At 41.5% G+C, this 24,255-nt stretch overlaps 1 protein-coding gene across 4 annotated transcripts; it reads left to right on the top strand.

Moving 5' to 3' along the window:
* Positions 1-6,249: 6,249 nt before the first annotated feature.
* Positions 6,250-8,297, top strand: LOC145041465 (uncharacterized). 4 transcript variants are annotated; one of them, XM_078989544.1, is made up of 6 exons: positions 6,250-6,386; positions 6,710-6,803; positions 6,904-7,460; positions 7,535-7,657; positions 7,755-7,892; positions 8,026-8,297. In XM_078989544.1, the coding sequence occupies exons 3-6, from the start codon at positions 6,954-6,956 to the stop codon at positions 8,155-8,157; spliced, it is 900 nt and encodes a 299-aa protein (XP_078845670.1). In that variant the 5' UTR covers positions 6,250-6,386; positions 6,710-6,803; positions 6,904-6,953; the 3' UTR covers positions 8,158-8,297. The 4 variants fall into 4 exon arrangements, with proteins under 4 accessions (XP_078845670.1, XP_078845671.1, XP_078845669.1 ...); XM_078989541.1 differs by having other exon boundaries at positions 6,262-6,497; XM_078989545.1 differs by lacking the exon at positions 6,710-6,803 and having other exon boundaries at positions 6,253-6,386.
* The last annotated feature ends 15,958 nt before the right edge of the window (positions 8,298-24,255 follow it).

Here is a 24,255-nt window from a genome sequence, read left to right as displayed (position 1 = left end):
ACCAACGAGCGCGATACTTCTATTGATCGCTTTGATTTTAATCGTTTGGTTTAAGTCGGACGCTACATCCAACTTGGTTCTCTGAACCACATAACCTACTCATCGTAGTCGGACTCAATGTGATATGACCACTAGGGTCGGGATAACAACAATCTTCTTAGTCATTACCGAAACAATGGTAACGACATACTTGAATAAAACGAAATCAATTACTGGCTTCTTGGTAACCTTGTGACTTTCCCTGATCCAAGTGTGAGTCCTGTGCTTCCGGTAGTATAGGCCTCTACTACCATTCACACCTACTCATACTCATCCCAAGTATTGTCTCGCAGTTTCCCAAGTCACCATGCAACAAATCACACAACAATTTCACACACCAGATAACAAAACGAAGATTTTATTATTTCTCGAAACTATTACATAGGTGTTCAAGTTCACCCTAGACTATGCCTCTACTAGGCTACATCATACGAAAATATGGCTACTGCATAATCCGATCTTCGGGTAAGAAGTCCTCATTCTTGATTCCTCGCATGGTTCTCTGCTTCGTCGAGGATCATGTGAAATGCCCTTGGCCTTGGTGGCGTTTCTGGTCTTGCTGCTTTATTTTTCCTTGGGCAGTCTCTGGACATGTGCCCCTTGCCTCCACATCCGTAGCATACTTTGTCATTATGTGTGCAGTTTTTGGAATAGTGACCCGTCCTCCCACACTTGTAACAAGTCACTTCTTCGTTGCGCTTCCCACCATGCTTCTTCTTGCATTTATCACACCATCTTGTTTCACCTCCATCTGCTCCTCCAAGTTTTGAGAATTTGCTTTCCTTGTTCGACCTCGAAGATCCCTCAAACTTTCGCTTCTCTCCTGCCTTATCTTTTTCTAGACCCTTTTCTCTTATCTGGGCCTCTACGTTCTTAGCTGCCCTAACAGCTGCTTTCAAGGTAGTTGCCATTTTGACCATTGGACCAAAGTCAGTGGGCAGTCCGTTAGCAAACCTATCAATCTTGGAGAGTTTAGTAGGCACCAAGTAGGGAAATAGCTTCATCCTCTCGGTAAATGCGGTGGCATACTCATCAACACTCATCTTCCCTTTCTTCAGGTTCTGAAACTCGTTGTTTAGGTCTATCAGATCTATCTCCGAGCAGTATTGCATTTTCAACTGTTCCAAAAACTCTTCCCACGACATTCTTAAGGCTTCTCCTCGTGGCATCGTATCTGCCAATAGCTTCCACCAGCTCAAGACTCCAGTTTTCAGTTGTCTTACTGCGAAGACAGTCTTCTGTTTCTCGTTACAGGTGCAGCTCTCAAACACCATCTCCATCTCAGAGATCCAATCCATAATCTCAACCGGCTTCGGGCTTCCTGAGAGGCTTGGTGGTTTCGCACCCAATAAATTCTTGTACATCCGCCCATCCTTGTTGTTTCTCCCTTCTGGGCCATCCCTTTGCTCACCTTGAGTCCCTACTCGACTCACTTGGCGGCTGTATTTCCCTTCCTCAGATTGCTCGGGAACTGGCTCCGTCGGTTCAACATGTACGGTAGGTTCATCCCTATTCAACATCTGTCTCATTTCTTCCCTTTGTTCAGCTAACATAGCCCGAATCATGGCTTGAACTCCAGCCATGGTGACTGGCTCAGGCGCAACTTCTTCAACAACAGGTATTTGCTGAACCACTGGGGGTTGGTTCCTGTTCCTATTTGCGTTTAGGTTTCCGCTACGGGTCCTTACCATCTCGATCTATACACTGAATAAGGTGAATTTAGACCTTTACTTGACGTTTAAATCATCCTTATCGCTCCGAAACGTTTACATGCTAGTTCTAATACCGTAGTCGTACGTTTAGAATCCTAAACACATAAGGTTTCCAGATCCGGTCGGCAACAGACCATAGATCCGAACAATTAACAACATATCATGCACAAAGCATTTAGCACATAAAAGCAATTTAGGCATCATTCCTAAAATAAGCTAGTGCTCACACCTCACAATCATCGCTTAGCATTCTAAGTTTAAGTCTAGAAATAAATCCATATTCCTAGTTCGCTTAAACTAATGCTCTGATACCAACTGTGACATCCCCAAAATCACGGCCAGAAAAGACCGATTTTGTTTATGCTTTATAAAAATCAGAGTACTTCATTTTATAAAAAGGTTGCGGAATTTGTTCCCAGAAAAACACGATAAATACGTTATTAAAACATTTTCGAAGAAACGTATTTTTATTCATCTTAACACGTTTGGGATGTCATCGTTAATACAGAAACATAAGCATAAACAGAACTTACATTTATTTACACTAGTGATCTACATCTCTTTAAATCTCTCAGTGTAAAGTGACTTCATATCAACACCTGTGATATACATAAACTGAGTGGGTCAGGTTGGGAAACCTAGTGAGTACATAGGGTTTTCAACCCACAATAATATAATTGTTATGTTTAATCATCAAACAATTAACCCTATTACCCATCCCCGTTATCTTCTTTACTCTTAAAGATTTAACCTAAGAGTCGTCTATCATGCATTTGTTTATTCCGAAGTCCCTTACTTTCAGGGTTATAGGACTGGCACTAAATCCATAGCTGCCGATGTTAGTTCGTAAAGCACTAATTCCATAACTGCTATATCCTACTCATCAGGTACTAAATCCATAGCTACCAGCGTTCAACAGGTACTAAGTCCATAGCTACCAATTCCTACAGGTACTAAATCCATAGCTACCAGCGTCTAACTAATAGGTACTAAGTCCATAGCTACCAATTTCTAATAGGTACTAAATCCATAGCTACCAATGTCTGACATGTACTAAGTCCATAGCTACCGGTGTTTGTCCCATAGGCACTAAGTCTATAGCTGCCAATGTATACTCACGTCATCTTCTATCTCTCATCATCTATCTACCCATCATCATACCGCACATATTCGTATATATAAAATACGTATACAGTTTAAATACTTTAAAACATGTATAAAACGTTCATCCAACATAGACAGCAAGTATTCAGATAATATGCACACATAGCACGTAGTTTATATTAAATACTTCATATCTATGTGTAAGATGAAAGGGACTATGCACTCACCTGATTAGGTGGTGATTCCGAACTCAGATAGCACTTCGTTATCTCAAAACAATTTTCCTCGACAAAACCTAGTATCAATACCACTAGGGTTTAGTTTTTAACGTTAACCACGACTAATTAATAGTTTAGCTATTATTACTATTATATAAGCGTTAAATAACACTCAATATAACTCATAATAATAGCCCAAATAATTATTTTAAGGTCCTAATAATGTTACTATAATTAAATAAAATCTATATTAAATATAGTATAGGCGTAGCTCACTTACAGCGAGTTTTTATTAAAAACCGGGCTTCGCTGGAGCAGCGTTTCCAAGCCGAAAGCTTTTCTTCTCGGAGCCGTCGGGCACTCTGGGGCTTTCTTCTCGTGCTAGGGAGGTTCCGTAGACTTGGGAGGGGTTTAGGGAGGCTAGAGAGAAGTTAGAGAGAGAAAGAGAGGCTTATGGTGTGAAGAAAATATGAGGAGTTCACCCTTGTATTTATAGGAAGTGTATAGTAAAGTAGTCACCAAGCTTCGTCCGTAACTTTTGCATACGAGCTCCGTTTTTGTCTGTCTTTTTACCGTTGAGTTCCTATTAATGAGATCTTCAACTTTCATTTAGACCTCGTTGGCTAATTCTCATTCTATCTCGGATTTACAAAACTGTATCGAATTCGCCGCGCTCGAAAAGTAGGGACTAAGCTTCGTCCATAACTTTCGCATACGAGCCCCATTTTTGTCTGTATTTTTACCGTTGAGTTCCTATTAATGAGATCTTCAACTCTCATTTAGACCTCGTTGGCTAATTCTCATTCTATCTCGGATTTACAAAACTGTATCGATTTCGCCGCGCTCGAAAAGTAGGGACTAAGCTTCGTCTATATCTTTCGCATACGAGCTCTATTATCGACGTTCTTTATATCTACGCGTTGGTATTTACGAGTACTACAACATTCATTTAGATCCCGTCAGCTAAAAATCGACCGATTTAAAATTCAGATTTCGGGCTGTGCACTGCTATGCTAAATCTTAGAAAAATCATAACTTCCTTATACGAAGTCAGATTTGGGCGTTCTTTTTATCGATGTTCTTAGTTTAACATATTCTACGACTTTCGTTTAGAGCACTAAGGCTAAATCTCGCTCTATCGTAAATTCACTATTTACGCTTCCCGGTATCGTGCCGGTTCTGTCACGAAACTTCGACGGGTCATAACTTCTTCGTTATAACTCGGATTTCGGCGTTCTTTATATGTGCGGAAACCTTGTGACATATAATATAACTTGGTTAAAATTATTTATTCTAAATAATCTTTTGCCAAAAAGTCATTTTCGACCCATATTGCCTCTAAATTGACTAGTCCGGATCTACGGGCGTTACACCTTATCTAATGGACACGTCATTAACTGGGTAAGAGTTCGACAACGACTTTAAGAGTTACGATTTCTAGTCGGGATCTTGGAGTCATACAAAATAATATTTTTAGACTTATCCAAGTGGGATACTGTTGGATTAGATGTCTAAGCCCATAACTATTATTGGTATGTATTCGACCTGAGAGTAGCATGGTCCATTTGGGTTACATGGCATCAGAACAATTGGATAGCCAAATGAGAAAAGATTATTTTTGATTTATATTAATATATTATAAGTTCTAATATATTAATATGAAATCGTATTATTTAATTAGTATTGATCAAGAATTAATTTGGAATTAATTCTGTGATCAAAAGTGACTAGTTAAATATATGGGGATTGATTATGTAAATCATTCATTCTTATATATGTGGGCTTGTGATCCATTGTCCTTCATGTTGGGCTTAACCCATGGATACTCCATGAAGGTTAAAACCTATGGATCATGAAGGAAATGGAAAGTCATGGGTTTACATGGTGTAACCCTAATGAGCCACACTATATAAAGGACCCCATGGTTCATGAAATGGTGACTAGTGAATACATAAAAAAGGGCAGCCGAATTTCATAAAGGGTGAACCAAATAACCTTCTCTTAAGTTATTCCAATTGTTGGTGGTGTTGTGTGAACCATTTGAGGTGCAACACTTGGGGAACTAAGCTCTTAAAGGTTCAAGACTTCAAGTTCCATCAAAAGGTATGTCATCTAACTAAACTTTTTTTTAGTATAGTTGCTTCATAATATGCTAGCTAGGATGATGCTTTGGAATTCTGAATGTATGACTGTATAATAGAGAAAACATAGATCCAAAGCACATAGGGTTGCATGTACACCATAAGAGTGTTAGAACGCTTAAAACCCAACAAAGTCCACTACTGGGTATTGTGTTTTTCTTGGAGATTCATTGATATCATGGAAAAGCAAGAAACAAGATGTTGTCTCTCGATCTTCTACAAAATATGAGTATCGAGCCATGACTATTGCTACTTGTGAGATTGTTTGGTTGAGATGGCTTGTTGCAGATATTGGCGTCCACATCTCTCAGCCTACCACTTTGTATTGTGACAACGAGAGTGTGATAATAATTGCCAAGAATTCAGTGTTTCATGAACGCACAAAGCACATTGAGATTGATTGTCATTTCACACGACATCATCTCTAGAAGGGCACTATCTCCCTTCCATATGTTCCTTCTTCTTTGCAGATTGTTGATATTCTTGAGAAGCCGTTGACTGCTCCTCAATTATATTTTCTGTCTGACAAACTCTCAATGCTTATTATTGTTGCATTATGAGTTTGAGGGGGATGTTAGCCTAATAAAACTTTGAGCTTTGTCTTGTATTAGGTTTTATGATCGGCCCTTTTAGCTAAGTAATCATAATTAGTTAGTTTATATATTATGTCTTCATTTTTCATTGTGTTTGTACTTCTCTTTGATAATAATACAAAACCCTACCCAATATATATCTTTCATTTGTTAGTTTTCAAGAATGATATAATTATTTAGCGGTGCGCTTTGATAATTTGTTTATAGAGATGAGTTTATCAATTTCAACTTTAGAGAAAATGAAAATTCATCAGAGAAGATAAATTCCTTTGAAAGAATATCATCACGTAACACTTCGATCTCAAGGACTAAATAGTTAAATATAATTATTTTGGATACACATTGTACAAAAACAAACGTTAACCGCAGATTCTAGAATAATCCAAGGACTAAATTTGTAAATTGTATTACAATTTTCGATCCCAAAAAAACCCGCTCTCTCGCTCCCCCATGAGTCCATATCGACGTTTCAAAAATATTCAATTTAAGTTCAAAACAGAGAAAGAATCGGATACAGACGAAAGCATTTTCCATTTTGCCATCGCCTCCATTTATCTTGCTCATTATCTCACAAAACTTGTAAGCCCTTCAATCGTATCTCATATTCACTCTTTCCCCTCTATCAATTTGTTGTAATCATTTTCATTGTGCGATGGATGTCTGCATTCCAAAAAACGACTTTGGCGCTAGGTATCTTTCAATAGTAGTTCAGTTTTACTTATACTTGTTATTTACGTTAAGATTATTGATCAAATTTGGTTTTTATGATGCGGGTTTGTGTATAAATTCGTGTTTGTAATCTAGGGTTTTGGATGACCTAAATGATATAACACTGTTTAGTGGTTAACAACTTTTATGGTGTGCATTATACAACAAAATAATACATCACGAGTTTGTTTCAGATACTTTTGGGCTCTTCATCATTTATAGAACGAGTCTTTCATGCATATCGGCTAAAATGTCTCTTGTCATATTCCGATATTCGGTTTCTTAGTGGTATTTAAGTGATAAATCCACCTCTTTCAATCTTGAATCTGATATTATTGTTATGATTTATGGCTCATATTCTCACCAATTATAATTCCCCAATTTGCAGTGACGAATGAAAAGTATTTAAGAAAATCTTAGCCTAGACAATTTTATGTGATGGGGAACTTAAGAAGGGGGAAGAAAAATGTGGAAGCTGAAAACATTGTCATGTTAGATGAGGAAAATGATTGTTTCAGTAATGTCGATATTCCCAAACCAGAAAGTCTTGCAAAGAAATCACGTGCTTCAAAAAGATTAAAAAACAACAAGAATTTTACTCCAAAGTCATACATATACATTGATGATGATGATGATGATGATGGTAAGCATTCTCCAATGAAGTTCTCAAAATGCAAAAGGACATACCCTGGGAAAGATTCCAACAATTGTCATGGTGTTAGAAAGCAATCAAAGAATGATCCATCTACTCATCATAATGCATCTGAATGTGAGCTCATGGTAGATTCAAAGGGGATGCTACAAAAGCTATGGGAAAGAGCATCATTGAAGAAAAAAACCAACGTTCAAAGTGAATCTGATTCTAAAAAAGGTCATTGTGGTTTTGTGCACATAGATGAAAAGTCTAAAGAGACACCTACTAGTAATCATGAAGAAAAACATAAGGTAAACATAAGAAATTAATTCAAACTTTATTTGAAATTAAGTTCTTGATGGAAAATTCATATTACCTTCTACAGGCAGAAGAAGCTAAGCAGTTGCAACGTCTGCTGAAAAGAAAAGAAGCTGAAAAGTCACGTTTATTAGACATAGAGAGAAGACAAATACAACGTGTGAAAGAAATCAGGGAAACTCAAGAACAGGTTTTGCATAATTCTTGTGTTAATTTCTTATGTCTTTCCCATTTGTCATTTTGTCAACATTGTTTGTTTTACATTATTTTGTTTCCTGTTGTTTCAGGAAAAGGAAAACATGAACATGAAAGAAATATATCGTACAAAAGTGCAAAATGACCTTAAAAACCTGGAAATGACATGTCATGATATGCCTTCATTGTTGCGTGGTTTAGGAATCTTTGTTGATGACTCATCAACTCAAGTGAGTTCCATTCTTTTTGGTTTATCATATTTAATTATTTATGATACACAATCACGCTAAGGAAAAAACAATAGAGAAATTGAACATAAAATATCTATGGTTTATGATTTTTTAATTTTTTTTAATTGTTTAGATTCGTGCTGCTTATAAACGAGCATTACTTAGCTTTCACCCAGATCGAGCTACTGGATCTGATATGCACCAACAAGTTGAAGCTGAGGAAACGTTCAAGCTTATATCGCGCATGAGGGATAAATTTATATGATGATAAATTTAGTTTGGTTAATTTGACTTTTTTTTTTTTGGCACTTGTGTTAATAATATGCGCATAATTATAGGCATCAAGGAATGTAACAGAATGATTTGTTTTGTTTTGACAAACGAGCCATCTTTGTTACTTTTTCATTCTATTATGGTCAATGAAAACTGACAATATATGTTAATCATTCCTCAAAGTGTAAATAATTAAACAAGAGGAAAATTGAGGACATAATTGAGGAGAATACGCAAATAGCTGATCAATTACCCTAAAAAAAAATAAAGATAAAGAAGGCCACAATCAAGAATAAAATAAAATCACGAAACAATCTATATTAATAAATAAAACCTTCTAGCACATGTCATGTTCTTATTGATTTGGACACATAATATTTTAATAGATTTTTAAAATTTATTTATTTTTACATGTAATTTTCTGATTTGTTCACATATCATAACTTATTTTGGTTATAATATTGAGATAAATAAATGTTTCTTTGAAAAAAAATTGATATATTTATAATGTAATAAATGTTATAATTAATGAGAGCTCTAAAATTGATATTGATATTAAATATTGATTTTAAATTTAAAGTTTAAATATTGATATTAAATTTTTATTTTTAATAAACCCGTATAATATACGAGTCTTATACCTAGTAATCGAATGTAAGACAAAATTAGTCAACAATGTTTACCTAGAAGAGACAAAGCAAAGAATGATTATTTAACATGAGGACTATACAGGAAAAAAACTTTTCGGCTTTTACTGACCAAGTCACGCACAGACTGAACAAAAAAAAATTCTGCACGTTGTATGCAAACAAAAAAAAAATATTTTCTGGTTTTACTTTGCTATTAGATAACACACAAACGAAAAAGTTTAGCTTCTCTTATAAAGTATATAAACACAAGAAACATGAATGCACCTTCACGATATTAACCTTATGTTAATTAACCTTTAATAAAAACTCAATATTAAGATGAAAACAATGATTTGAAACTACTAAACTAACCTTCACGATAGAGTTGGTAGTGACAATCGCTAATTACTTGTTAGATTGTTGTGAACCAAAAGAATATTTGAGTGCCATTGTCAAGAACCTTGATTCCTATAAGGTGCAAAGATTTAACCATCTCTATAAACTACAAAAAACACCAATAGGCAGGGCCAGCCCAATACAGGCCCATGGAAGCAAAGAGGAGAGCGCATCAGTTTAGCCCATCGTTTATTACAGTGGCCCAAATGAGTTCAGGATCTCCCTCCCGCTATCAGCTGTGTCGCTTCAAGACTTTGTGTAGGAGTCTGGTTCCCATCTTTCCTATCATCGCCTAGAAAGACGAACGGTCAAGATGTAGAAGACGACGAGTCCATTGGTTTTCCCATCATCAATTGGTCAAGAGACATTTATTTGGATAGGTAATAACTATATACCCTCTCCATGTCTATTGTTTTCCATCAAGAACACAAGAATAATAATAATTTTTCTTAACTCTCATTTCTTGTCGCCCGATTTCTGGATACCCTCTCCTCTCCTTATTTATATGAATTTGTCAATATCTATGCAATCTAAACTCATCAGACATCACTCATCACTCACCCCCTCCTAAAGTCCTAATATGATTTCTATTTCTCTAATTACTATTTTCTGATTTCTATAAACTTCTGATTTCTGGATATCCAAGTGGTGGTGGATTCTCCAATTCCTGATAAAGAAAGGATTTATGATTTTCTGATTTGTTGATAATTTCTGATTTCTAACTTTGTTATGATATTAGTCATATTTAATTTTCTAAAAATCAATGAATTAGCAATATAAGGTCCCCGATTAATCCCCGCCTAGCCGATCCCTTAACCCTAGTCCACCGATTAGACAACATCGATCGTTTTTTACAACATTGATAAATACACATAACTGCAATCAACAAATAAAGCCCAACTAGTCTAGCATGCACCCTACCATGACATATACAATATAGTGAGAAGACTCACTACCACATATCGAGCCCCATACAATACTTTACACCACCACTAGCAGATCACTAATGAATATATAACTGTATGTAATAAGAGGTGAGATAAAAAGTCGAACAGGTGATCATACTATCGAACCACAACCAAAATAAGGAAATGCAACAAAGCCTAGATCAAGAGTTCTTAGGTTATCCTACATGACTACATACAACCCGAGAACACTCAAGTAAATGATCATCGACCTCCTGATACTCTAACCAACATACCACTACTCCTATATCCTAACATACAAGGATTTATCAGCAACCTCGAGTTATCAACAACTTACCTATTCTTCATTAAGAGCTTAATCCTTACTGATTTAAACCCATAACTTCATATCTAGTGCTTTTTAATTACTTAATGGACAAAATTTCCAACTTTATCAATTAGGATCTCACCCTAAGACAAGATCTAAAACTTTAAGTTCATTAAGTCCTTAATGAGGCTATAACTAAGGCATGAATACAAGGTACTCCAAACATAACCCTTTTTCCTATTCATCAAAAGCTTAAAGACCATAGAAAACCATCACAAGCTCTAGAGTTCTTCAAACTCTAAGAGCATCAAGGACCAAAATCATACAAAATGAACTTAAACTTGCATCAAGAAGAACAAAGGTCCAAATAAGAGCTTTATACTTATAATAACTCATAAATCTAAAGGAAATGATGATTCCAAGCCGGTCCCTTGCTTCTTTGCACCAAAATGATATTTCTTCTTTCTCAAGCTCCACTAAAATCCAAGAACAAGGTCTTCAATCAAGCAAACAAGCTCCTAATCATCCATGGAGGCTAGCATTTCGTTTTGAAGGGTTAGAGGATGACTTAATCCTTGAGAATAGGTGCTTAAATATGGAAGAAACCCTAATAGATCATGGGCTTGGGTTGCAATAGCTGCCACGTCGTGGTATTCCTCTTACCACGTCGTGACAGCCATCAAATGCACGTTTCATGCATTTGGCATGCCATGTCATGGTGCTCCACTCACCACGTCATGACACTAGATTTTTACTTTAAAATCTTACCTTTGATCCATCTAGGTGCTTAACTGATCCATCCTAGAAAAACAGGTGTTATAATTCTTCCCCACTTAAGTTAGATTCCATCCTCAAAACCAGTTCTTACAATCACCTCTTATATCCATCATGATCCCCTCACGGGTCCTACCGATCCCACTACAATGGTACTGAAAGACATAAATCTCTTACCATGGTTAGCATTTTCCACCTCAAGGCCTTCCTAAACAAAATCAAGGTTTAATCTTGGATGAGACATCTAACAATCGATCTCTCAATTTCCGCAACACTGGATCGATGCCCTACCTACACGACCACTTCCGAAACCAATGTCGACTTAATATTTTAGCGAAAAGATGTGCCCTGTAGGAGAAACAACAATCAAACATCATAAAGAGAAATTAATCCTTAATCATAGCTCGAAGACTCCAAAGTCGCATCGGAAAACCTAGAGAACATGTTCATCCTATTCATCAATCATGCAGACTAACATTCCACAAATTCGATCTGTAAAAAATAAAATCTCCTCGGCCTCGTGCATACCTATTGATAATTAGGATTACAAAATCCACGACCGAACACCACTAATAACCTCGCTTACAACACACTAGCAAAATTGTAACGCCTGACTCGTCAGGTAAAACTCTTAGCAATTATTTCCTTCATTTGGACTTTTGGGGATCGAGTATGTTGGGTGTACACATGGTATTCCAGGCGTATTCTAATAGTTGCATAAGGTGGGGTGTCCCCTGCGTACACTGGGCGTACCCATACATATGTAGGGCGTTCGTAAGTCAGGGGGAAAACCTATTTTTTAGGGTTTACACCCTATTTAAGCTCATTAACTCCTTCAAACCCCTCACCTTATCAGCCTCCATTACCTTTTTGAGCTGATATCGAAACCCTAACCATCTTGAGAGTGTTGTTGAGCTTATTGAGAGTTTTTGGGTGTTCTTTTTTGATCTTGAAGAAGAAGGAACTTGGTGGTGGAGCATTGTTGGAGTTGGAGCTTCAAGATCAAGGGACATCTTCTTCATTGCAAGCTTTTGGAGATAAAAAGTTCTTACCTTGATGGTTCCTTGCTTTGATCTCTTTTAGTGGGTAGATTTAGAAGTTTTGGTCCCATAACTTTGGTCTTATGGAGTATGGACTACTCCAAACCATTGAGCTGCCCTTTTGAACACTTAGGAGTGCATGGAGTCATAAAAATCGGATCTTCGAGGTTAGAACTCAACCATGCATGAGTTGGTGACCACTTAAGGGAGATTGAAGGCTAAATCCATGGTTTGAGTCCCATTAAGACATGAAAAAGCATAAAGTTTTAAACTTTATGGCTTAATACGCTTTAATGAGCTTAGATATGAAGTTAGACGTTAGGTATTAACGAGTTAAGACCTTAAAAGCAACCTATGGCCAACTGGGGCGTATGCCAGACACATATAGGTGTACGCTGCACGTACGCACCTAAAGTCCTGTGTAGCACCTGGTTCCCGGTATATATTTCATTCATGTAGCTTGCATTTTGGCCTTGGACTCGGCGAGTTGAGGTCCAACTCGTCGAGTTGGAGCATCTTGGATGCGGAAATTTAATGACCAACTCAACGAGTCGGCATCCGGACTCAAGAAGTAGGCGCTGCTGTAGTGACAAAGAACATGGTTTGACATGCGGAATTAAAGATTGCACAACTGAACATGGTGATTTAGATGTTTAAGATATGTATTGATTGCATACGGTGTTACAAAAAGTATCTAGATCTAGACTACATAAATAACATACACTTACACACTCACTTTTACACCCCTCAAGCACACCTCTACAAGTGGACAAACCCACCTTATATAGAGGTGTTTACATGTCTCTCTCACTCTCACTAACACATGTGTCAAAAGGCAAATACTCCACATGCAAGTGGGTTTTAAAAAAGTCAAACATTTACAAAGTCAATCATGAATAACTTTGCACCCCAGCATAAATGGATTTCAGATTACACACTCTATTATGGTACTTTGCATTGACAAAACCCCATGGCAGACTCATGTAAACATCTTCAGCCAACTTCCCATTAAGGACAGTGGTTTTGACATCAATTTTCCATATTTCATAGTCATGAAATGCAGCTATGGCGAACATAACCCTAATAGATTAAATCTTCGATACTGGTGAGAAGGTCTCATCATAGTCAACTCCATGAGTTTAAGTAAAGCCCTTCTTAACCAGTCGCACCTTATATGTGTGTGCTTTCCCATCCATGTCGATTTTCTTCTTGAAGATCCATTTGCACCCGACTGTCTTATGACCTGGTACATTGTCAACCAAGTTCCAAACTTGATTGTTATACATGGACTGAATCTCGCTGTCCATAGCCTCTTTCCACTTTGCAGACTCAGGGCCTGCTATGGCGTCCTTGTAATTGTTAGGTTCATCCAAATTTACCAGTGTGCTATCACTGATAAATGTATCACCCTCAGATGTTATATGAAAACCATATAACACAGGTGGAACACTAACTCTACTGGAGCGCCTCAGAGGTACGAATTCGTCAACCAGTTCAACATGAATTTCCTCCTCAGGTTGATTGCTAGTGCTTGAGGTTCCTTCACCGCTTGACTCTTTAAGCTCTTCAAAGTCAATTTGCCTCCCACTGTCCCTTTGGCCTATGATTTCTCTCTCGCGAAAGACTACTCTCCTCTCAACGAATTTGTCATCCATACTCTACTAGATGACGGGGTTAACGTTTGGATAAGATCTTATCTTATTTTTTTCATCTCTCTCCCTCATCTCATTTTCTATATCACCTTTCATCTCATCCTCCAACTCATGTTTCTTCACACACCAACTATTTCATCTACCCATGTTCTACCCAACATATTTGTAGATATAATATATATATATATATATATATATATATACAGTTCAGATATGAAATACAAAGTTTAAATCTTTCACCCATTATAGATCTCAACTAAACAAATAGTATGCACACACATAACACGTAAATTATATAAAATACTTCATATTTATGTGTAAAATGAAAGTAACTATGCACTCACTTGATAAGACGGTGATTGGACAACACTTTGTCTCCTTTAAACAATCTTTTTCGATAAAACCGAGGGTTTATTAAAAAAACACCGGGCTTCACGTGGGTAGAGTTTCGACTCGGAAACTCTTTTTCTTGGGGTCTTCGGGTGCTAGGATGGTACCTAGGCTTTGGCGAGTTTAGGATAGGCTAGAGAGGGTATAAAGAGGGAAAGAGAGAGAGAATTAGCAACCATTTCCGGGAAGCCTCACATCCTATTTATAGGAGGCTGATGCTTCGCATTACACTGGGCGTACGCTCTCGTACGGTGGGCATACGCCATGTGCCTTCTGTTCGAACTCCGAGCTTCGGACGTGCCAAAGATACTAACATGTAGCAAGGCTAGTCCGAGTATGCAGGACGTACTCTTCTGTACTCTAGGCATACTACATACGTGTCCTCTATGTAATATCCGGGTTTCCATGTATTATATTTTAATTGTTTAATATTAGTTATGAGGAGGGACTCGGCGAGTTGACGCTTAGACTCGCCAAGTAGGATCGCGATTGCTGACTGGGTTAATGAACGGACTCGACGAGTCAATGGGTGGACTCGACGAGTCCGCACTGGGGTCAGAAACCCTAAATCTCTGGGCCTGTGCCCTATTTAAGGGACCTTATAGCCCTCATTTGCGGCTACCAGTCAAGAGAGAGAAACCCTAGAGAGCTTGAGCGAGTTGTGAAAGAGAGAGAGAGAGAGAGAGAGAGAGAGAGAGAGCTATTTTGATCCCTTTTTGTTGTGATTTTGCGAAGAAGAAGGTGTTTCCAGCAAGAGAAGGTCAAAGGGATTGTGATTCTGTGGTTTTCAAGCTTGGGTCTTCATTCTTGAGGTAGAAAATTGATCCCTTCTCCTATTTTGTACAAATCCTTGAATCTAGGGTTTTCTATACCCCTTTATTGGCTTGAATTGATGCATATGTTGTACCACTTAGCGTTAGACTATGGATCTGGACCTTTAGAGGTCCAGAGAGCATTATCTATCCAGCTTTATGTTGTTTCATGGAAGAAATGAACATAGGATGCCATTTTAGAAGCCATTTCACCAAAAGAAGCTTTGGATGCGTTGCATGAGTGTCAAGATTTGACCTTTACGTGATTATTGGTCATGGGGAAGTCAGATCTATAGGTTAGAGAAGCAGATCTGGCCTCAGAAGGTTGATTGGGTGATTGTCATGGAAAAAACTCGCCGAGTCCATAAGGGGACTCGACGAGTCGATTCGGTTTGCCCCGCGACTCGTGACCGGATGTAGCCCGTCGAGTGGAAGGTTCACTTGACGAGTCGAGTGAGGTTTAGAAAGATCCAGAGTACATGCTTGGACTTGCCGAGTCACCTATATGCACTCGACGAGTCTGGTCAAAGTTTGACCGTTGACTTTCGTTGACTTTTAGGGTTGGGTCAACACTTGGACTTTTGGACCATTACAAGGGTAAAATGGTCTTTTAGATTTTTGAGAGAACATTGGAATGAACTAGTCTAGCTTGGAGAGCCATTATTGATTTGAAATGATTACTTATATGTTTAGGCGGGGCTAGGTCATCGTTACAAGGTTCAGGGATACCGAGCACGTGAGTTACTAGACAACATACGAGGTGTGTCTTCTCACTATACTTTACCTAGAGTGGTAACTACGTGTAACTGGAAAGTATTATATGTTATGCGGAGTATGTGATATGTGTTGCTATGTGATATGTATGTGTTATGCTATGTTATGAGTACCATGATATGGACAGGAAGGTCAACAGTGTATGGACCGGAAGGTCAAGATGATGAGGACCGAAAGGTCATACGGGTTGGGCTGGAAGGTTTACCAATGTTGGGATGGAAGTCCCCTGAGACACATGGATCGAAAGATCCCATAGAGATATGGCCATGAGTGGCGTACGTGTCGTATGTGTGGGGAACTCACTAAGCATTTATGCTTACAGTGTTATGTGTTTCAGGTACTAGCGATGATCACGGGAAGGCACCGATGTGATCCGTTCACACTGGCAGGAGATTTGTTTTATGATCTTGGGATATTTTTTTTATTGTGGTGACATTTGTTAAACTTGAGAATTTGAGAATATTGAATGATTTTTATGTTATTTGAAAAATGAAAAATTATTTTGAAAATTCACGTTGTTACAAGTTGGTATCAAAGCCTTGGTTTGAGGGATTTGGATGCACCGTCGGGCGTATCTGATCTCAAACTGAGGATTTAAAAAAGTTTTCATACAAGAAACAATTTTTCTAAAAAGTAAAAGAATTTGAGAAAGCGGAAAGAAGCAGTGTGTACGATCAGTCAACGCCCGAACGATGATTTCCCAAAATACCCTTACATTATGTGTCATGAAATATGACATGATATGCTATGTATAATAGAGCGGTTAGGTATTCATATTAGGACTAGAGTGGCGTGATTTGTGATGCCTTAGCCTAGGAGATTACTACTGCTATGAGATGCTTAAGAGTGAGTAGGTAGCAGTGAGTAGCTTATGAGGGGCCTACCGAAGGGTAGCCAGTGCTTAGCATGAAGTAGAGTACTTGTGATCTGGGATCCTAGGAGGAGGACTTGGAATGAATGTTGATGCGGTGTGGAAGGTAGTATAGGGCCCGTACTACTGGAAGCACCGGATCAGTGCGCAGTCCAAGTAAGAATCCTTAGGGTACTAAAGTTAGGGTTGAGTTGTCGATTGTGAGTACACTCAAGCAAGTCCCTGATACTTTTATGTTGTATTGCAGAGACATCATGGTTGCGACATGCAATAGACCAGAGACCAGCAGCGTGAGTGACGAGGAGCTTCATCAGATGATCTACGAGGAGGTGGTTGCGGCTATCCGTGCAGAGATACCAAAGATGTTTGTGTAACGTCCGAAAAACACAACCAATTTAAAATTTTCAAACAACCCGATTTTCATTAAAATGTTTACAAAAAGGTTTTCAATACAATCCATTTAAGTATTCCCAGAATCATGTTGTTACGAAATCATGAGGAACGGTACGATCGTGCCTTCGCCTTGCCACAGTCTCCTGAAGAACCTGAAAAACATTAAACCACAACTGTAAGCCTGAAAGCTTAGTGAGATACCCCCAAGATACCAACCACGTATACGCCCTTCCAGGCTACGACCTTCCGGTCCAAAACATATAAATCATACATAACATAACAGAACATAGAACAACCATGCATATCGGGTCTACCGTGTGACTGGTCCGCCGTATCGGGCCTTCAGTCCAACGGATCCATCCTCCAGGTCTAATCATGTCCTTCGAGTCTACAGTGGGATTGGTCCGCCCGCATCGGGCCTGCAACCCACCTGGTCCACTCTCCGAGTCTACAGTGTGACTGGTCCGCCCGCATCGGGCCTTCAGTCGGCCTGGTCCACTCTCCGAGTCTACAGTGTGACTGGTCCGCCCACATCGGGCCTTCAGTCGGCCTGGTCCACTCTCCGAGCCTCGGCACGTCTGGTCCGCCCTCGTGGGGCCTACAGCCTATCCGGACCGCTCGCTGGGCCTTCGGAACAACCGGTCCGCCCTGGGTATCTTGGCCTACAGCACAAAGCAGGACCCGCCTCAACCCATCTCCAGTCCAAACAACCATGTGCACAAAACATACATTCATATAACAGTCATAGTCAGCAAACCGAGCAAGCAGATCACATAGCATATCATTACCCTAACCGGGTTACCGACCTAACCGGTCACTAGCATAGCATCACTCTGTATATCGGGAAAACTGACCTTAACAAGGCCTCCTAGCATGTACCATCCTAGCTACTAGGATGCAGACACATCAAACAATGACATAATAACCATAATCGAATCTCAATACGATAAAGGGCCGGCCTTGGTGCCTTAGACCCTGTTGATATAGTGAGGATAACTCACCTTGAAACTGACGGCTGAAAAGATAAGATCCCGCTGCTCCGAACTCTGACACAACTCCTCCACTGAACATCAAACAACAACCCAATAAATTCCCATAATTACCGAAATACCCCTGGAAGACAACTGATCAACCCTGGACAAGTCAAAGTCAACCCCTGACTGACCCTACTCACCGAGTCAACCCGATGACTCGCCGAGTCCATAAAATTCTGAGTCCACTCGCACCCAACTCACCGAGTCATCCCTTGACTCACCGATTCATCGACTAAACCAGAAATATTGGGACTCCCTTGACAAGACTCGCCGAGTCCAAATGGACTCGTCGAGTTCAAGGCCATCTTCAACCTACTCGCCGAGTTGTTCTTCCAACTCGTCGAGTCCCAGGCCATCTTCAAGCAACTCGTCGAGTCCACCCATGTGACTCGTCGAGTACCTCCGTTCTGAATCCATACAGAAGCATCTCAGGCCATGCAATTAATCCAAAACATAGATCCAACCTCCTACAATCCATCCATCACGTAAAGTGGCAAACTTTACGTGAGTCTAACGAGATCTAAGCCATTTTTACCTTAGAACCAAGGTTTGGGACATGGTAGCTTCATTAACAACACAAGGATTGGGGCTTTAATGCTCTTAATGTCTTCTCCACTCCAGATCTGAGGTAGCAACCTCAGATCCATCCTCCAATATCAAAGTATCACACAACCAAGCACCCCACACAACCCAAAATGATGGGATTAGAAATGCACAGCCTAAGGACGAAGATATTACCTCCAAAAGATGCCTCAATAGCAGCCAAACTCAAATCCAAGCAAAGCCCTTTGATCCAAGCCACTTCTCCTTCAAGATCTCTTCAATCAACACCTCTCCAAGCTCTAATTTGCTCCATAAATGATCTCTCCACGAATTTAGGGCTTCTGGAACTCAAGGGGGGAATAAGGGAGGCTGTGGAGTGGTGTAAGGCTCTTTATATAGGGCTCAACCCCGGAAATTAGGGTTTTCTTCATACAGCACCTACTCGCCGAGTCCACCCCATGGACTCGCCGAGTAGGCCACTTGACACGCGACCATGTCCGCGACCTGACTCGCCGAGTCATCCACGGACTCGCCGAGTCACCCTCTAAAACTTACACTTTCAGTCCTTCCACTCTACTCTTGCGATTCCGGGATGTTACAATTCTCCCCCACTTAGATTAGGCTTCGTCCTCGAAGCCTTCGGCATCTCATCTTCAAATTATTTCCCACGACGCACCACTTGACCTTGACCGAACCAAGTCCCTCAAGGTACAACCATAGAACCAGAAGCTCACTTCTCTACCCTACGGTGTCCCTATCACCTACTCAAACCGAGCACCAGCTGAATCCCTCTGATAACCACGCTCAACAACCGAGAATTACCCTTGATGCCTTATTGCTCAATTCCTCATCTTTCACTTGACTCATATGGCTATAAAGCCACGAACCATCGGAGTCCCGATCCGAATTCCACTCTATCCATCCCATGCCGACCGAAAGACCCGTTCCTCCATTTCGGAGCTACTCCCCCGAGTTCTCCTCTCGCCATCACACACACATGCTGATCTAGCTCTAGCACCCTCAGATATGGACAATCTGATATACTGACAATATCCTCAACATCCTCCCAGGATAAACCACTGATACATACGCAGGATCCTGATCAGAATCTCATTGAGAGTCCAAGACTCTTGCTCTGCATCCCTTACGAACTCCTCTCCCTGGCTCCACGACGCGATATTCCCTCCGCGCCCAGAGCAACATATCGAGTCGAATAAGCTTATATTCTGCCGCCGCAACACACTACTCAAAGACCATCGACGGACCACTGCGATCGCAACTCTACACTGCCGCTTTCACTTCCGTGAATTCGCACTCCCTTTCCGGAGTTTCATTCCTCCCTCTTTCCTTACCAAGGAAACCACTCGTCTGCCCAGTCACCATGACAGGCACCATGGTGCTCATCCTACGCCACATTACCTCTTTAAAGCGTACTCAACCTCCATGCATTACCGCTACTCTGACTCTCATCACAAGGACTCTCAAGCCCATGCACTACCTCCAATGCTCAAGATCGCTAGCCGGGGCCAGATCTCCCAATGTATTCTCACTGCAACATACGCAACCCATAACCTCTAACCGATCTAACAATACTCGCAGAGTCTTCAGCATGACTGGACCGCCTCCCCAGGCCTTCAGCCAAACTGGACCACTCTCAGAACCTTCAGCCAACCTGACTGGACCGTCCTCCGAGTCTTCGGCCTGACTGGTACACCTACGGCCTTCAGTCTATCCGGACCGCTCAACAATCACTCATTATTCCGAACTATGTCTTCAGGAAATCCTCACGTGCATACCGTTCTAGCCCTCTAGGGGTTCCGAACTCTATCTCCATCATACATACTCGATCCCAGCCTGCCCCCACGCCTTCCTCAATCAACTGCTCTAGGTCTGTATTCCGCCCCGCACGCCTGTTACTCACTCATACGAGCCTGCTCTCGACTAATAGAAATACCGCTGAATTTCCCAAGCAGCTAAACAACCTCTCAGGCACAACGATCATCCGGAGAATTTCCAATTCTCCCCCACTTAAGACACCGACAGCTAGTCACCGGTCGCCATCACCGACCTCCCCAAGCAACCTTGTAGGAATCAACACATGCACTCAAAAATATTTTTCGCCAGCACCAACAACTTTCATACAATCATGCTCCCACGCTGTACAACCCGCTCGAAAGTGACCCAATCTTCAACTATCCATTCCTCAGATTACAGAATCCAACTGGCCTCTAAACTAACGCCGCATCCGCCACCAATCCTCATAAGGATAATCAACGATGGCTCGAAGTACAAACCCATAACCATAACGATCCCTCAGGGAACACAAGATACTAAAACGAAATCTCGATCACAACTCGCCAAACCCTCAAGGAACAATGAATACCACACGAAACCCGAAACGCAATTCCATAACCAACCAATGAAATTAGCAGATATCAATACTCTACAACAATCATAAATAATCAAAACAGCAGAAAGAACATACCCGAAGCAGCAAGCTGAAAAACACGACCCTAAGCCCTTGGGGGCTCCGCTCCACCCTGACCTCCACCTGTGATCCTCAACGTAGCCGGTGCTGGAGCCTGCACCGATCCCGCAGCAAGCTGTGGACAGTTGACCTTCAAATGTCCAACCTGATGACAATGATAGCATATCCTCAAATCCCGAACTGGCACAGACTGCCGACAATCCCTCGCATAGTGTCCCTCCTTCCCGCACTTGCGGCATGCTCCACCGGACCGACAAACCCCGACATGACCCCTTCCACACTTTCCATAGACGTGGCCACCCTGATCTCCCATCCTGGAATCAACGGTCTTAGACCGTTTCGTCGCCGGCTGCGACTGGACCGGAGCTTGCCTCAGCTCACGCATTTGCAACTCAATCTCTAACTCACGCCGCCTGGCGGCCTCCTGCAACTCCAGCAAAGTCTCGCACCTCTGTGCAGACACAAACTGTCTGATGTCTTTCTTTAGCATACTCAGATATCGGGACATCTGAGCCTGCTCTGAAGCGAACTCAGGGCAAAACATCGCCCTCTCAGTAAACATCCTGGTGATTTCCGTCACCGATTCCGAATCCTGTTTCAGCTCTAAGAACTCCTGAGCCAACCTCTCCCTCTCAACCTGTGGGACATAACGAGTGCTGAACATCTCTCTGAACTGATCCCATGAAATCGCAGCCCTCTGCGCATCCGAGTACGATCCCGTGGTCAATCTCCACCAATCCTTTGCTCCGAGCCTCAACAGGTTCAAAGCACATCTCACCCTCTGATCAGCAGGGCATGAACACGTGAAGAAACATCCCTCCACATCTGATAACCATCTCATGGCAACGATCGGATCCTGAACTCCGTCAAAAGTGGGAGGCTTCGTATTATCGAAGTCCCGATACTGAAAGCCTCTACTGGCTCCTCCCCCTGCCGCCGCTACTGCTGCGGTAGCCGCCGCGGCAGCCGTCTCCGTGAGAGCCGCATAGCGCTCATCAAAATACTCCACCATGGCGGCCTTGATCGACCCAAACAACTCTGGCAGCTCAGCCCGAAACAATGCAGCAACCTCATCATGCAAGATCTCACGAATCCTCGCATCCAACTCATGCGTACTCATCTGACTGACAACCTCGGGTTGTACAGACCCACCCGGAACTCCCTCTCCTGCTCCTGATCCTGACCCGGATCCGCTCCCAGCGTGCCCTGAAATCTCCATACTGAAAATAAAACACCAAATCTTAGACATATTCCACTAACCCGGGAACCAGCTCTCATCCCAACCCTAGAGGTCATGGTTTCCCTGATACGCGTATGAGTCCGTGCTTTCAGTAGTACGGGCCCATACTACCTTCCACACCAACCCATATTTGTATGAAGTACTCCCACAACACCCTAGCGACACACATACCAACGCTCTATCCTCACAACTAGAGGAACACTAGAAATCTCTCACAAGGAACCCTAGGCTAGCAGGCATCATAAATCAGGCAACTTATCAATAAATCCTGAAGATCCCTAGCCTAACTCTAGCATGCTGTTCTATCAAAGCTCAATAAAACAATTGTCATGTATGGTATTTTGGGGTTACTTACTGGCTCCGGCAGATCGTACCTCCGCATCCTCCTTTACTTATTTTGGAAACCATTTTAATTTCCCTTTTTGAAAACTCTCCTCGATTTGAGACTGGAGTCACACAAGTGTTCCTCCAATTCACTCAAACCAAGGCTCTGATACCAACTTGTAACGTCCGAAAAACACAACCAATTTAAAATTTTCAAACAACCCGATTTTCATTAAAATGTTTACAAAAAGGTTTTCAATACAATCCATTTAAGTATTCCCAGAATCATGTTGTTACGAAATCATGAGGAACGGTACGATCGTGCCTTCGCCTTGCCACAGTCTCCTGAAGAACCTGAAAAACATTAAACCACAACTGTAAGCCCGAAAGCTTAGTGAGATACCCCCAAGATACCAACCACGTATACGCCCTTCCAGGCTACGACCTTCCGGTCCAAAACATATAAATCATACATAACATAACAGAACATAGAACAACCATGCATATCGGGTCTACCGTGTGACTGGTCCGCCGTATCGGGCCTTCAGTCCAACGGATCCATCCTCCAGGTCTAATCATGTCCTTCGAGTCTACAGTGGGATTGGTCCGCCCGCATCGGGCCTGCAACCCACCTGGTCCACTCTCCGAGTCTACAGTGTGACTGGTCCGCCCGCATCGGGCCTTCAGTCGGCCTGGTCCACTCTCCGAGTCTACAGTGTGACTGGTCCGCCCGCATCGGGCATTCAGTCGGCCTGGTCCACTCTCCGAGCCTCGGCACGTCTGGTCCGCCCTCGTGGGGCCTACAGCCTATCCGGACCGCTCGCTGGGCCTTCGGAACAACCGGTCCGCCCTGGGTATCTTGGCCTACAGCACAAAGCAGGACCCGCCTCAACCCATCTCCAGTCCAAACAACCATGTGCACAAAACATACATTCATATAACAATCATAGTCAGCAAACCGAGCAAGCAGATCACATAGCATATCATTACCCTAACCGGGTTACCGACCTAACCGGTCACTAGCATAGCATCACTCTGTATATCGGGAAAACTGACCTTAACAAGGCCTCCTAGCATGTACCATCCTAGCTACCAGGATGCAGACACATCAAACAATGACATAATAACCATAATCGAATCTCAATACGATAAAGGGCCGGCCTTGGTGCCTTAGACCCTGTTGATATAGTGAGGATAACTCACCTTGAAACTGACGGCTGAAAAGATAAGATCCCGCTGCTCCGAACTCTGACACAACTCCTCTACTGAACATCAAACAACAACCCAATAAATTCCCATAATTACTGAAATACCCCTGGAAGACAACTGATCAACCCTGGACAAGTCAAAGTCAACCCTTGTCTGACCCTACTCGCCGAGTCAACCCGATGACTCGCCGAGTCCATAAAATTCTGAGTCCACTCGCACCCAACTCACCGAGTCATCCCTTGACTCACCGATTCATCGACTAAACCAGAAATATTGGGACTCCCTTGA

This window comes from Lactuca saligna, chromosome 4, assembly GCF_052625555.1.
Source record: "Lactuca saligna cultivar CGN05327 chromosome 4, ASM5262555v1, whole genome shotgun sequence".
Lineage (NCBI taxonomy): Eukaryota > Viridiplantae > Streptophyta > Magnoliopsida > Asterales > Asteraceae > Lactuca > Lactuca saligna.
The sequence above is the reverse complement of the archived record's forward strand: the minus strand, read 5'-3'. Positions and strand labels throughout refer to the sequence as shown.

What these genes read in the sequence shown, in the direction of transcription:
- LOC145041465 (XM_078989544.1), top strand. Translation starts at nt 6,954, where the DNA reads ATGGGGAACTTAAGAAGGGGGAAGAAAAATGTGGAAGCTGAAAACATT. An exon ending in ATCATGAAGAAAAACATAAG is followed by an intron (nt 7,461 to 7,534) that starts GTAAACATAAGA and finishes TACCTTCTACAG; the next exon opens with GCAGAAGAAGCTAAGCAGTT. An exon ending in TCAGGGAAACTCAAGAACAG is followed by an intron (nt 7,658 to 7,754) that starts GTTTTGCATAAT and finishes CTGTTGTTTCAG; the next exon opens with GAAAAGGAAAACATGAACAT.